The sequence below is a fragment of the Pteropus vampyrus genome, unplaced genomic scaffold, assembly GCF_000151845.1.
Source record: "Pteropus vampyrus isolate Shadow unplaced genomic scaffold, Pvam_2.0 Scaffold123, whole genome shotgun sequence".
NCBI classification, from domain to species: Eukaryota; Metazoa; Chordata; class Mammalia; order Chiroptera; family Pteropodidae; genus Pteropus; species Pteropus vampyrus.
This window is the reverse complement of record NW_011888904.1, coordinates 3,334,363-3,348,330: the sequence shown is the minus strand read 5'-3', so window position 1 is coordinate 3,348,330 and position 13,968 is coordinate 3,334,363. Positions and strand designations below refer to the sequence as shown.

Genomic DNA, 13,968 nt, shown 5'->3' with positions numbered 1-13,968 from the left:
CCTACTAGCGCAGCTATATGCTTTCTGGTCCAGAATCTTCCCGGTGCTCAGCGGGGAGGCCAATCCCGTGACTGCCATGTCAGCAGTTCGCCATGCTTCACAGTACTTATCCACAAGACGCACGCCATGGGTGCTGGAACCGTGCCAAATGACCTTCTGGGGCCTAAAAAGTAATTTTGTCACGTTACTTTTTCTTCTTTGTGGCATATCTCGGTGAACAAATGGCATCGATCTAGTGAATCAAGTCAGCCTTCTAAACCCTCCATGGTCTGACTACAGATCCTCTCTCAATCTTCATTGCTCTTTCTAACTATCTGAACACACCGTTCCGACCACATCCAGATTGTACTTGTTCTCAAATCATACCCTCTGTTTTCGTGAATCTGAACCTTGGCTCAATAAGTCCCTTAGTCTGGAGTGGCCTCTTTCATTTTTGGCCTAATGAATTCCTTCTCACCTTTCAAAGTCCATTAAAAGCTTCCTCTTACAGGAAGGCTTCTTGATTCTCACCCCAAGTAATGATGACTATTTCCTCTGTGCTCCTATCATCTTATCTGCTTCTCCATTTTACAATTACAATGTTCTGTCTTGAATCGTAGTTAGTCTGTATCTGTCTTTCCCTATGGGCTGTGAGTCCTGTAAGAGCAGGGCGGTGTAAGTTTATTATCATGCCTTCCAGGCCTGGCTTTGGGCCTGTCATAGACTAGACACTGAGGAAAGATTTGCTGACTTGTTCTAGTCTTAATAGCATACATAGTTTCAAAGAATTTGACTGCAGCTCACAGCATAGGCTTAAAGGATCACCAAGAATAGCATTACTTACCACTTTCTAAGGGCCGACTGCATGCTAGAAGTTCTCACATTTATTTTATTCTCATAACAAGTATAAGGTATAGATATGATTATCTTGCCCATTTGGCAGGTGAGGCAGCTGAGGCTCAGTGAGCAGAAGTGCCTTGCCCAAGTTCCCATATTAAGGTATTAAACTCAGGTCTCCTGGCTCCAAGGCCAGGGCTCTCTCCATGGCCCTCAGCTGCCTCACTGAGGCTTTATGCTGACAACACCCCAGAGGGGCAGCTGACAAAAGCATCCATGATTAGAATGTCTCCTGAAATTGTCTATCGTACCATATACTTTGAGGCTTCTAACCCTACTTACCAAGAAGGATCTGTCATCACGTCTCGGCCATCAAAGGAGTATATTGGAACACGTGTACTGAACTGACCTCCGTGGCCAGAAAAAATTGAGTCCCAGTTGTTGAAAAGTATTTGGCCCTATGGCAACAAAAATGACACATTAGAATCATTATACCATCAGCCTGCAAACGAACTAGATATTTACTCGTTCTTTAAGGCCCAGATGTCACCTCACACTGAAGCCACCAAATCCTATTCAAGAGTCTGGACAGAGTGGGAACTCAGAAAATGTTTGTGGTATGATTTTATAAACCATTCTTGAACCCTTTTGGTTTTACTGTCTTATTTCTTGAGGTAATTTCTCTTATAATATGTGAACAAAGGCTCCTCCCCACCAAAAGTGTGTTTTAGGTCTTTATTTTATTACTGTTTTTAAAATTTTACACGTATATATTGAGTTTCATATTTGTGCCAATACATATTATGGGTGATATGGAGATGAATCTCTTACTCCTTCTTCTGAAGTTATTTGCATTCTAAGAATACAAGTAATTCGAGTGGATGAATGAGGTAGAACAGAAATTTCGGAGAGGAGATGGGTGTAGGGTCAGGATGTAACATGCTAGCCTCAAGCTTCCAAATTGGAGCCCTGGGGTACCAGAACAGGGGGTCTCAAAGTAACTTTGTGATCTAGTGGGAGTTTAGGACCCAGCATGTGTGTGAGCTATAACAAAGCTGTCTCTCCATTGCCTTAAAGGAATTGGTTACTTCCATGGTATAATTGTACTATTGAGGGACCCCATGAGGCCCTTCCTTGCCAGCAAACAGGGGCAGAGAAGTGTCTGCCAGGCTTTGGCAGCTCAGATGAGCCGAGAGCACCAAACCAGGGTGCTGGACAAAGTGGCTCTGTTCTGGGACCAGTGCGCACCAGCTGTTCTCTGGTGCCACTCAGCCAACGCCTTACAAAAGGCATCTTCTAGTGGAAGCAAGAGTCCCAGACCCTTGTGGGGCTCAAGGAAACTAATTCTAGTTTTAGTGACTTTGAGCAAACTCCTTTCTCCTTCTGAGTCTGTTTCTTTATCTGACAAACTGAAAAAAAAAAAAAAAAACCCTTTCATTTTTATTGGAAGTATCTATTAAGACAATGAGTACAAAGTATGTTGTAAACATTAAAAAGCTGTGTAAAAAACGTGGTTATTATTCCTTCCTGTCTGCTCTGTGAGTCATACCATCCAAGCAGGCAGGGGCACTGTAAATATTACGAAACTGAGGTCCAGAGAGGGAAAGTGACCCACCCAAAGTCACACAGCCAATCAGGGACAGGCTGGGCCTTAAACCAGCACATTTCTGATGATGTCAGGAATTGGCAACTGCCTCCAGTTCCCGTGGAGAACAGTGCATCCAGGAGGCAAAGGGAGCAATATTTATTTTTACCTTGAGATTCACTATTGGAAGGCTGTATCTCTCTGCTTTCCTCACAACTGTGGAGAGATCTTGCAAATGGGAGGATAAGAATGCTCGGTAGGTGGACAACAGTCCTGCAGCCCTGGCCTGCTGGAAGCACTGATAATCAGCTCGAACGTCCCCAGAAAATGGCATGTTCAGAGCAATCAAGTGCAGCTGAAAAAAAGTGAGAGAAAAGATAGTGCAGTTAAAGAGTTAAAGGTGAACCCCAAGCCCATAACCATCCTATGTTCCTAATGAGATTCCAGACTTCTTGGAATGGAAGGCAAACTAGGGGTGGTCTTAGTCAACTTCTACCTGCCACTGGAATTCCAGTCCCAGCTTGACTGGAGAGCACAGGTCTCCGAAATCATCCTGGGTCAGCAATCTGAACAGTTCTAAATTGTGGAAAATTCTTCCAAGTATGAGAAAATCAAAACAAAGTACTTCTGATATCTGAATCCAGCCTGCTCACCATTTGTTGAAGAATTCTGGGTTCAGCTCAGTTTCCAGGAGGCTTTTAAGCTGGTTTTGGTCCTAGATCCCAGAGCTACACTAAGCTATCTGCCTCCTGCCTTTTCTTCTACCTCCTGAGTAGGCCTGGGGCTGAACCCAAGGGGGCCAGAGGGAGAAGGCATTAGAAGGAGGTCATGATAGTTGCTACTAAGACTGCCGAAAGAGACCCTTTGGAAACATGGGGTCATACAGTAATTCTACCCTCACATCCCTGCCCCCTTGGTCAGCAGCCAAAACAAAAGCCATTCCATAGTCTGTCTTCTCTCACACTTCTGCTCCCCAAACCCAGCCTTCTCTCCCAGCACCCTGGAATACATCCACACTCAAGGAGTAGTCATCTCCCTCCTTGATCTCATCTCAGAAGCAACTTTTATCTCATTAGCATAAGGCTGGGGAGGACTGGTGCAGGACCCAGACCCAAGGCTCCAGAAAAGAAAAATATTTTAAGATATCTTAAACCATTGGACATAAATGAGCTCCGTGTGATGAGGCAGGACGTGGTCAATGCTTCTCTCTCTGTTTCTGTGTTGCCACTCAGATCTGAATGTTCCCAGCACCAAGCCTTTATATGTTCCTAACAGCAAATGTTACCATGTTGACATTCTTCTGCCTATCAAGTATGCAGCCAGTTCGCCACAGCTGGCCATAAACTACAATGTCCAGATTGACCCATGCAGTCTTAGCGCTTCTTTGAATATTTCTCTGCATTTCATCACCCCTTTCCTTCCCCATTTTAAAGAAGACAGACTCCAAGCCTGCTACTTCCCCAATTTCTATCTTTTTTATCCATCCCTGGTTCTGCCTTTATCACTATGCTAGATAGAGGTTCAGCATCTCCCATCCTCATCCCCACTGAGATGAAGCTTCCTCTGCAGCTCTCCCAGTAGCAGCATTTTATGCTCCTACATCCCAGCCTTTAGGATAGGGAGGCGACTTCCGCACACTACTTACTCATCACAACCACTTACTGGCCATCAGACTTCTAGCCCCATATCCAAACACTGCTCTCTGTTGCCCTTGCCTGGTTATACTGCCCCCACCCTCACCGTCCTCCCTCTTGTGCATCAGGGGACTGCAACACCCCAGGAAAGACGCCCTGTGGTCTCATCACCCTCCAACCACTGGGCTTCTAGAGCTACACCAAAGGGAAGTCACAGAAGATGGCTTCTCTGATACCAGGCGACACCTAGGACAGCCACGATGGCGAGTTCAGAGCTTTCTACCCGTTCCTAATTCCATTCATCTCCACCTCTCCTTCTTTAAAGAGATACACAGAGAAATGTCTAGAATGATGGCTGTTTCTGAAGGGAGGGATTGGGGGCTTTTGCGTCCTCATGTTTATATTTCTCTAATTGCCGGAACATTTTTATAATGAATCTATCATTTTTATGAAGACAATTACGTTACGACAATCATAATGTTGAAATGATGATTCTATGGATGGTTATAGTTTTGGTAAAATTATAGGTGGTTTACTGTTTTCTTCTTCAGTCTTTTTACTTATTGATTGTCCAAACTTTCTTCAATGATTATGTGTTACTTTAAATTTACAAAACACTATTTTAAAAATCCTTTAGCTTCTGCCCAAACTTCTCCCCTTCATAGCTAAGCTTTTTAAAGATTTACCTATACTGGCTTCTCTTTTTTTGCCTTACCTCCCATTTACTCCTCAACCAACTAGACTCTTATTGGTGTCTCTCCATGCTATAGGAATGCTTTCCTCTGGTTTCTAAGTTTGAAGGACACCTTTTAATTCTTTCAATGGACCTCTGGGCAGCATTTGACACTGCTGGCTTCTACCTTGCTTGACACCCTTTCTTCCCCTCTGGCCATCCTTTCTTCCTCTCGGTTTCCTTCTCATATTTCTTCCACCAGTGTCTTTGTGTTTTTGTTCCTCAGAATCCAACTTCTTCTCACTGCAGAAATTCTCTTTCGAGAATCCTAGCACCCTGGTCACCATTGCCATGGCTCAGCTAAAGACTCTAAGTCTGTATCTTCAGATGAGACCCACTGTGGGCTTTCAGACCTTCGTATCCTCTTCCCTCCTGGTAGTTTCCACTCAGATGCCCTACAGGTGCCTCAGACTCATGATGCCCCACACGAGCTCTTGTGTGGTGAATGGCAGTGAGACAGGAAACATGCTTCTGGTGTTCGAGTTGACCATGCCTTGTTCTTGGAAACTGCCCCACAACATTTGCTAAAAAGAGTGATCTTAGGCCATGCAATCTCATTCTCTTGGCTACTTTTGATTTGTCTGGGAGTGGACAATTAACCCAAAATGACCCATATAGATGATCTCTCGCAAGACTCTGTATTGAGTCAGGTAGTATTGGGCTCTGTGGCTGTAAGATCACACAGAGTTAGGGGCATAATCAATGCCATGGCAACCCATAGCTGTGTGCCAGCTTTGAAGATGTAGCCTATGTCTGTATATTGGGGTGGGAGTGGAGGGGAGGCTGGAAGAAAGAGCCTTGCAGAAGCTGGTCTGTAGATAGTAAAGCAGACTAATAGCAGAGACAAGAGTTATACTTCCTTCAATTGAATTCCATGAGGTTCCTGAACAAGATCTTCACTTAAGCTAGCAAAGGAATAGAGTGAGAGTTTCTAATCCCAGCAACAGAATGACCCCTGGAAAGAAAACTATCACCACTCAGTTAGCCAGGCAGAAAACTGGGTGTCATTCTTTGTCTCCCTCATCCTCATTGCCCTGTATCCGATCAATGACCAACCTGTCATTGTCCTTTTTCACTCCTGCCCCCTTAATTTCTCTCCAACCTACCCTCTTTTCTACATGTTCACTGCTGTGATCCTAGTTCAGAAAGTAAAGTAGCCACTTAACTGGCCTTTGGACCCCTGGTCCTATCACTTCTAATCTATTTGTACATTGTACCCAAGGTAATTTCTGGAACGCCAATATTATATGCCTGTTTAGCCTAAGACCCTTCATTGTTCCCTATTGCTCACTGGAAAAGGTCAAAGTCCTTGGCTTGGCTTGCAGGGCCTTGATGAGTAACCTGACTGTCTGCATACTAATTTCTCCTTTCTGCCTGGAACTCTACTTCTTCTGCCAGACTGAAAAACTCAGAATTACAGAAACGCACAGCACTTCCTCTTGCTTCCCTCTGTTCCATACTCACCCTGTCTAGAATTCCCACTCTCTTTCTCCCACCTGGCTCTCTCCTGCTCTCAACTGTCCTTTAGGCCTTAGTTTAGAGGTCACCTCTCCTAAAGAAGGCAGATATCTTTCACCTTCCTTGCACCCCCAGCACCCTGTGTTTGCCTCACCCAAATGACTTACCATGCTGTATTGTAATTATTTATTTTGTTTGCCTCTCTCACCAATCTATACACATCTTGAGGGTAGGAACTGTGTGCCTAGCATGGCACTTAGCAAATAGTAGACACACAGTTAGCATTTGCAGAGGAAATGTATGAATTGTACTTACTGCAGGCCTTTCATAATTGACACTTGAAATAGATGTCAGTTGAGACTGAAGCGAATGTGGCTGTTATGTAAAAAAGGAAAACAAACAGTTCTGAATATTTTCATTTCATTCAATCTGTTCTTCAGAGTACATTGAGAAGCAAGTGCAAGGTTTCTTGAGAAGATAATTTAAGGAGTTCGTCATTGTCTTTGGGCTACTCTCAACTGCAAAGAGTTTCACGCTCAAATGAAGAAATGATCCTCACGAAGGAAAGGGATTGTCTCAAGTCTTTCAGAAAGAGCAGTGAACCAAGGAAGTAGATTTTATAGCCTACTCATTCACTTAATAGAGAAAGTCACCTTTTCAGAGGCTCAGTGTCCTCATCTGCAAAATGGGGATGACAATACCCACCTCAAAGGGTTGATGTAGGGTTAAAAAATGGACAATATAAATTGCCAATGTTCTTATCAGGCAAAGAAGTTTCAGAGTGTCAAACGTTAAACGGTTCTTCTAAATTGCTTACACCAAACATGATTTCACAGATGAGTAAACTGAGGCCAAGAGAGGGGAAGCCTTGTGCCAAAGAGGATTCAGCTCTGGCACGGGAGCAGATCTCTAGACTCTGGGTCCAGTTCTCTCTCTACTCTATCATGAGAACATTCTGTTGGCACCTGGTCACTTCTAGGTTTCCACCAGACACTGAACCATGCAGAGCTGGCTGTCCAGAATTTGGAGAGCTTGATGCTGGATATCGAGGGGGCTCAGTAATGCTGATGAAGGGAGGAGCACGATGTAAGGCAGGGAAACTACTCACGTTGCTGGAAAGCGCAGGGGGTGGAGGGCTGTCGGCAGGAATGGGGATCAGTTCTCCCAGCTTTAAGGAAAAACAGTACATTGCGACTGAAACATCGACTAGAAACTGTTTGCTTATTTTCAGAACAGAAAAATAGCATTTATAGGAGTAGATTATTATTGTTCAGGGGTATTTGGAGGCAATTTGTTAAAGAAAGTTTAAGTTACCTGTAATTTTTTCCAACCATCTCTGACACGAATAAAAAACTCAGTGCTGTCCCTCAGGTAGATGAATGTCCCTTCTATAACCAAATGTGCTTTCTGCAGCATGTCATCCATGTTGCTGAAGGCTGTAACCTGTCAGATAATGTTAAATTTTAAACACTACAGTTATCATGAGAGCGGTGGCACATCTGAAAAACTGGCCTCCTTGTAAATTCCAATATGAGCCATCTCCTCATAGTCAACGAAAAGGCTTATCATGCCAGATAGAGATATATCGATCACTTCCATAACAACCAAAGGACGCTCTTTTTGATAAAACAAAAACATGAATTACTTTGGAACATAACTCTATAATAGATAAATTAAAACAAGAAGATAATATTCTGTGAGTATAACAACATTTAAAAACTGTAATTAGAGTTGTCTTTGCCTGGAGCTGGCATTACCAAAATCGTTACGAAGCTTCGCCACTTCAATTTTTCTGATCTGCTCAATGGCACTGACATTGTGAAATGTGTTATCTCGTGCTGCCCATGAAAAAGTTTCAAGTTCATTTTCATTTGGAATAAGAAATATGAACAAGCAAAACAATGCTACTTAGGCTGAATCCTTTTTGCCTAGCTGGGTAGTTATCACATTAAATACATGATAGGAAATGAGGGTCTGTAATTTCTGCCTGGAAAGCTGCCAAAGGTTAAATAGCCATCTTGGCATGTCAGGAGCAGACGTAAGAGCTGCAAAAATCTATCGAAAAGCACCAAGTCTCAAAGAAATATCAGCCAAGAGAGCTTTTACTTTTCGTTTCAATTGAGAAAGATGACAAAAAATTAATTTTCACCTAGCCTCGAAGATAATTACTGCGTGCCTCAAAATGGCTTAGAAATCCCCCACATGCACCATATATCAAAATTTCATTATCTGCTGGACTGTTCTTCCATTTGGTAGCCAAATTTTCAAAATAAGAGCCAGTAAAGATCACAGAGCATTCGTAAGACTCCTGACATCCTTGTGAGGTATTTGTCCCTCTGTCAGTGCATCGTAATCATCTGTGGGTGCTCTGCTCTGCTCCAGTGACCCGCAGGGTAATAAGTGTACAAGAGACGTTCTTTGGCAGAACAGAGAAGGCTGAATTACCAGCACAGGACCTGCTGCAATGCTGTTTATACTCTTGCGCTTATGTTTTTTGACCTAATATGATTGGTTCTGGTTATACTTTAGTCAATTAAGAATGAAAAGGGCAGAACTTAAATCACAAATGATTTTGTGTTCTGTACCTTTTTACTTCATAAGAGATGATAAACACCCTCTGCTTGTAGAATTGCCCTGGTACTATTGTCATAGAAGCCTAATTCCAACACAGAAGGTGTGCCAGCCCCTAAACACTACAGCCGAAGTGCTAAGTAAACCCATCTTAAGCAGAAGGATGAATACGCTTTGATGACTATACTGACCAGGTTTCTGGATCCGGGAATCCCTGGCTGTCCCGGAGGGCCAGGTGGGCCTGGAAGGGCCACAGCTAAGACAAAGCAGAAAAGAGAAGTTACAAAACATCGCACACTCTGAAAAATGCCACAGGCATCAGCCGGTCACCAAGGGGAGTGTGCACAACCCCGCTCACAGTGCTGCAAAGCACGACCACTTTCATCTGAATCTCAGGCGCTCTGGACCCAGCACAGGACTCAGCCACATGCACTGGTATGGGCAAGAGCTGGGCTTCTTGATTGTAGCCTTGACTGAAGCCTTACCACAGACTTTTCAGCTTTATAAGTGAATAAATTCCTCTTGTTGCTGTTGTTTGTATAAGTCAGTCTGAAATTAGTTTTCTGTCACTTGCATCTAAAAATGTCCCGACTCATACAATCTACTTTACTCAAGGGACAAGCAGGTAACTACTGAACAGAGGAAGCAGACTCAGGAAGAGGAAGAGAAAGTGCCAGGCTGCATAAGGAGGGTAAGGCAGTGAAGTAACAGGAGCTCTGGCATTGGAGTCAGGAGACAAGGCCTCAAGTCCCCTATTTTTCAATTCTCAGCTGTGTGATTTTAGGGAAACAGCAAGCTCTCTGAACCCCAGTTTCCTCATCTGTGAAACGTAAACGGGCATTTCTTCTTCACTGGGCTGTGGTGAGAATTCAGAAAACTACAAACTAGGAATGTGCTTTGCGAAACTGTATAGCATCTAACCAGAGGTTCTCAGCTATTAAAGAGTTACAGTGCTTTTAATAATCAGATCAAAGCTATTGCCCTCTTCCCTAGAAAAATGCATTTGCACATGCACACAGGTCTACTTAAATTGTTAGTGAGAGAACAGCTTCCAGAGGCACATCTTTGAAGGCTCAAGGAGTTTATGGTTCCCAAACAAAAAGCCCTGACTTTAGGAGAACATAAAGAAATATTGTTATAGCTATTTTTTTTTCTCTCCTTTTACTTCTCTGTCCTGTCCCATCCCCAGCTCCCAAAATGCAAAGCTCTTGCAGAGTTAAGGATATTTTTACAAGCTCCAGTAAATTACCATATCAGACTTTCCAGGTCATTCCAAGTTAAGTCTGCAGTTCTGACATAGGACTTAACAATCCATACATGGGTGGTGAATGTCCAATGTAGAGAGGGTCAGAGGACTTGGATTTGGATCCCAGCCATGCCTCTTACTAGTATTTGTGACCTTGAGCAAGTGTCCTAATCTATCTGAGCTTCAGTGTCTTCATGCGTGAAATGAGTTTTATAGTAATATCCATTTTATCTCCCTCCCAAGGTTACTGTGAAGATTAAATGGGATAATGGATATGAGAGTGTTCTGTACACTGTGAATTGCCACACATTATGTGAGGGGCAATCCTTGTTCTATTCAGCAAAGAGTCCTGGGGACCCCTAGTGTAGAGCTATTATGGACAACAGATTCTCTGCATCTTCTACTCACTCTGTAATGTACTCCCATCTCCTGCAATTCCTGCTCATCCCTCAAGGTTGAGTGGGCACCTATGGTTTTATTCACCTAGCACTTTCTTTCTTTGCAGGACCAGTATTCTCACCTTCTTTTGGGATCTTCCCCTGCACCTCTACAATCATTTGGTTCCAGAAGGAGCTGCCATAGTCTCATATTCTCCTACTTCCTGGCCACAGGTGATTGGTCCAAGGTCAGGCATCTGGCCAATCAAAATCCTTCCTCAGGACTCGCCCCACCCCCAGACTTTTCAGGAAAGAAAGCCAAGATTTCTAGCTGGTGATAGAAGCTGTAAGTTGTCAGTAACCCTACCTCCCTCCATGCAGAGGCTGTGGTCTGTGGTAAAGAAGCATGAAGCAAGCATACAAAGAGAAGCCGAGACAAGAGACAGCCAGAAAATCCTCGCAGGAGCTGAATCCCTGGTTCTGGCTGTACCTGAGGTCCCATTGCATGTCTTCCCCTCCCACAAACTGACTATTCACCCTCTCCTTCATGTCTAATACATCTCATTGGTCTTGAGCTAGTTCGAGTTACATTTTTGTCACTTGCAGCCAAAAGAACTAAGACTAAGTCAAAGCCCTGGCCCCAAAGTTGTCTCCCATGTAAAGTTCTCCTCGATGCCCCAGACATTACAGATCTCTTCCCAGGTATGCTTCCACCACATCTCGCTCATGCCAACCCAAACAACAAAAAAGGATGCAGTCATGCTATTGTTGCTGCTGGTATTATTTTCTATCATGGACATAGTGGAAAGAACGCGGGCTTTGGTGCTACGCTGATCTAGGGCCTAACCCTGTTGGTGCTACTTACTAGCTGTGTGACCTTGGAAAGGTTCCTAAACATCTCTAGGTCTCACTTTCCTCATCTGAAAATGGGGAAGCTAATACTTTCCTTGAAGGGCTTTGTGAGAATTCAATAAAATCATGTAGTAGAGTGACCAGCAGAGTGCCTGGCACTTGGTAAATGTTTAGTAAATGGAGATTTTCTTCTATTTTGCCTATTTTTCAATAGAGGAAGTGAGGTACCCAGGGGTGAAGGGATTTTTACATAGAGAGTTACATTCAATGCTGGTTCCCAATTTCTTAAGGCCCAGGCATCCACAAAGCAGCCAGGAAGTTTCCACACACATGTGAAAAGATACTCAACATCATTAGTTGTTTGGGAAATGCAAATCAAACCCACAATGATATATTACCTCACATGCACTAGGATGGCTAGAATAAAAAAGATATAATAGTAACAAGTGTCAGTGAAGAGGAGAAATTGGAACATTCATACACAGCTGGTGGAAATCCAAAAAAGCACAGCCACTTTGGAAAACAGTCTAGTGACTATACGTATGATCCAACAATTCTACTCCTGTGTATACACCTAAGAGAGCTAAAAATATATGTTCACACAAAAACTACATGAATGTTCATAGCAGCATTACTCATAATAGCCCAAGAATAGAAAAACTCAAATGTCCATCAATTGATGAACGGATAAACAAAATGTGATATATCCATACAATGAAACATTACTCAGCCATAAAAAGGAATGAAGTAATGATACACTCTACAACAGGATGAACCTTGAAAACATTATACTGAGTGAAAGAAGCCAAACACAAAAGGCCGCATATGGAATACATGATTCCATTTACATGAAATGTCCAGAATAGGCAAATTCATAGACATAGAAAGTAAATCATTGGTTGCCAGGGTCTTGCTGGAGAAGGAAAACAGGAGTGGCTGCTAATTGGTACAAGGTCTCTTTTTGGAGAGATGAAAATGTTCTGGAATTAGAGAGTGGTAGTGGCTATACAACCTTGTGAATATATTAAAAACTATTGAATTGTACATTTTAAATGGATGAATTTTATGGCATATGAATTATTCCAATATTACAAAAAGAAATAAAAAGCTCCATCTAGGAAACAGCCCTTTGTCAGACAGTGTGGCTTTAAGATGCTGCCCAGATGCAGTGACCCTGAGCGTAACAGCAGAGGCAGAATAAATGAGAGCACCACGTATAGTACTGACCTGCTCCTAGGATAGCTGGAGGTCCTGGTGGCCCTGGGGGTCCCGGTGGCCCAGGAGGACCAGGTCTTCCAAAGCCAGGTGGCCCAGGCATGCCAGGAACACCTGGGGGTCCCTGGGGCCCAACAATAGTCTCCCCTTTCTGGCCCTGTCAAGGCAAGGGCACAGGAACAGAAGAGAGAAAGCACCGTTAATCACTACAGTCCTGTCTATTCTTTGTATGAGGACATCTGTAAGAAGTCAATAAACATCAGCTATTTTCATCATCATCTTCAATCTTGGGCACGACTCAGGTGGTGAATGACTTAAAGAGCAGCCCAGTCATTATGTTTAATGACACTTTAAGAACCCCAGAGGGCCTGGAACTCAGAGGGCCCTAGAGGGATCTAGTCTAGCCTTCACAGTTCACAGATAAAGAAACTGAGGCCTAGATAAGACACAGCTTGCCCAAGACCTCAAAGCAAATTATCAGCAGGGCTGGAAGTGGAACCCCAGTTTCCTGGCTTTATTGGGTCTACCCTCACAGCAAGCTCAGGGACCAGAGTTTGCTAGTGGTCCCTGAGGGTCAATGATCTGGTCATAGTCTTGTTTGAGGCATAACTTGATTTTCTCCTCTGTGCCCTGGAGAAACTTGTCAACCTAAGAAGACCAAGCCTATCTAGGAGCTACTTCTTTGATTAAATTTCAAAAAAAATCAAATAGCCATTCTGAAAATATCTCCCTCACCTTCCATTCTGTTTCTATTACCTGATGTGTTCACCATTAATAACTCTTTTTGATGAGTGAATTTTTCACCATTGACATGAATAAAGCAGCATTTAGTGACCTGAAAGTTACCTGGACGCATATGGCCTCAGCCAGCTCCCTTTTCTCCATGGGCTCCAGCCAAGCTCTCCATCAGTAAACAAGGATGGGGGAGAGAGGCCGATACTCAAGTCCTGCCTCAGCTTGTGGTGCTATGACTGACTCTTGACTCTCCTAGTCACACTGGGGACTTCAGGGAAAGTGGTGGCTCAATGAGGAAGAAGTATGGAGGGTCACTACTCACAACCAAGCCTGGACTTCCTGGCAGGCCTGGAGGCCCCGACATAGAGAAGTCGACGATAGAGTCTCCTTTTTCTCCTTTAAACCCCCTGTCTCCATTCTCCCCCTGGAAGCAGAGAACATTCAGAGAACATTTAGTAAGAGTAGGGTGAACCAGTCACTGACATAAGCCCAAGAACTTGGAAACGCAGGCCCAGTTTTGGCAGAGAAATACCTTCAAGCTGTTCAGAAAATGTCTCAGGTATGCTGGATCCACTGGAGGCCCTGAAAAAAAAAAAAAAAAGCTTTGTAAAATTCACAATCATACCTTATAAATGTACAAATAAGAGTCTCCAAATTGGCAACCATGGTTATTTCCTAGTGGAAGTGACCCCTCATTGGTTTAACTAACAAAGTGTGTACTGGGCTTGGAGACAGAAACCGGTCCT

General features: G+C 43.5%; 1 protein-coding gene across 1 annotated transcript in view; it reads right to left on the bottom strand.

Moving 5' to 3' along the window:
- COL15A1 (collagen type XV alpha 1 chain) overlaps positions 1 to 13,968 on the bottom strand; it is a 161,775-nt gene that overhangs the window by 56,365 nt on the left and 91,442 nt on the right. Inside the window, exons 30-36 of the mRNA XM_023534235.1 lie at positions 8,989 to 9,053; positions 7,541 to 7,669; positions 7,335 to 7,394; positions 6,542 to 6,601; positions 2,571 to 2,756; positions 1,159 to 1,274; positions 6 to 163 (exon numbers count right to left, since the gene is read on the bottom strand). Coding sequence (XP_023390003.1) covers positions 6 to 163; positions 1,159 to 1,274; positions 2,571 to 2,756; positions 6,542 to 6,601; positions 7,335 to 7,394; positions 7,541 to 7,669; positions 8,989 to 9,053 — 774 coding nt within the window. The remainder of the gene's footprint in view (positions 1 to 5; positions 164 to 1,158; positions 1,275 to 2,570; positions 2,757 to 6,541; positions 6,602 to 7,334; positions 7,395 to 7,540; positions 7,670 to 8,988; positions 9,054 to 13,968) is intronic.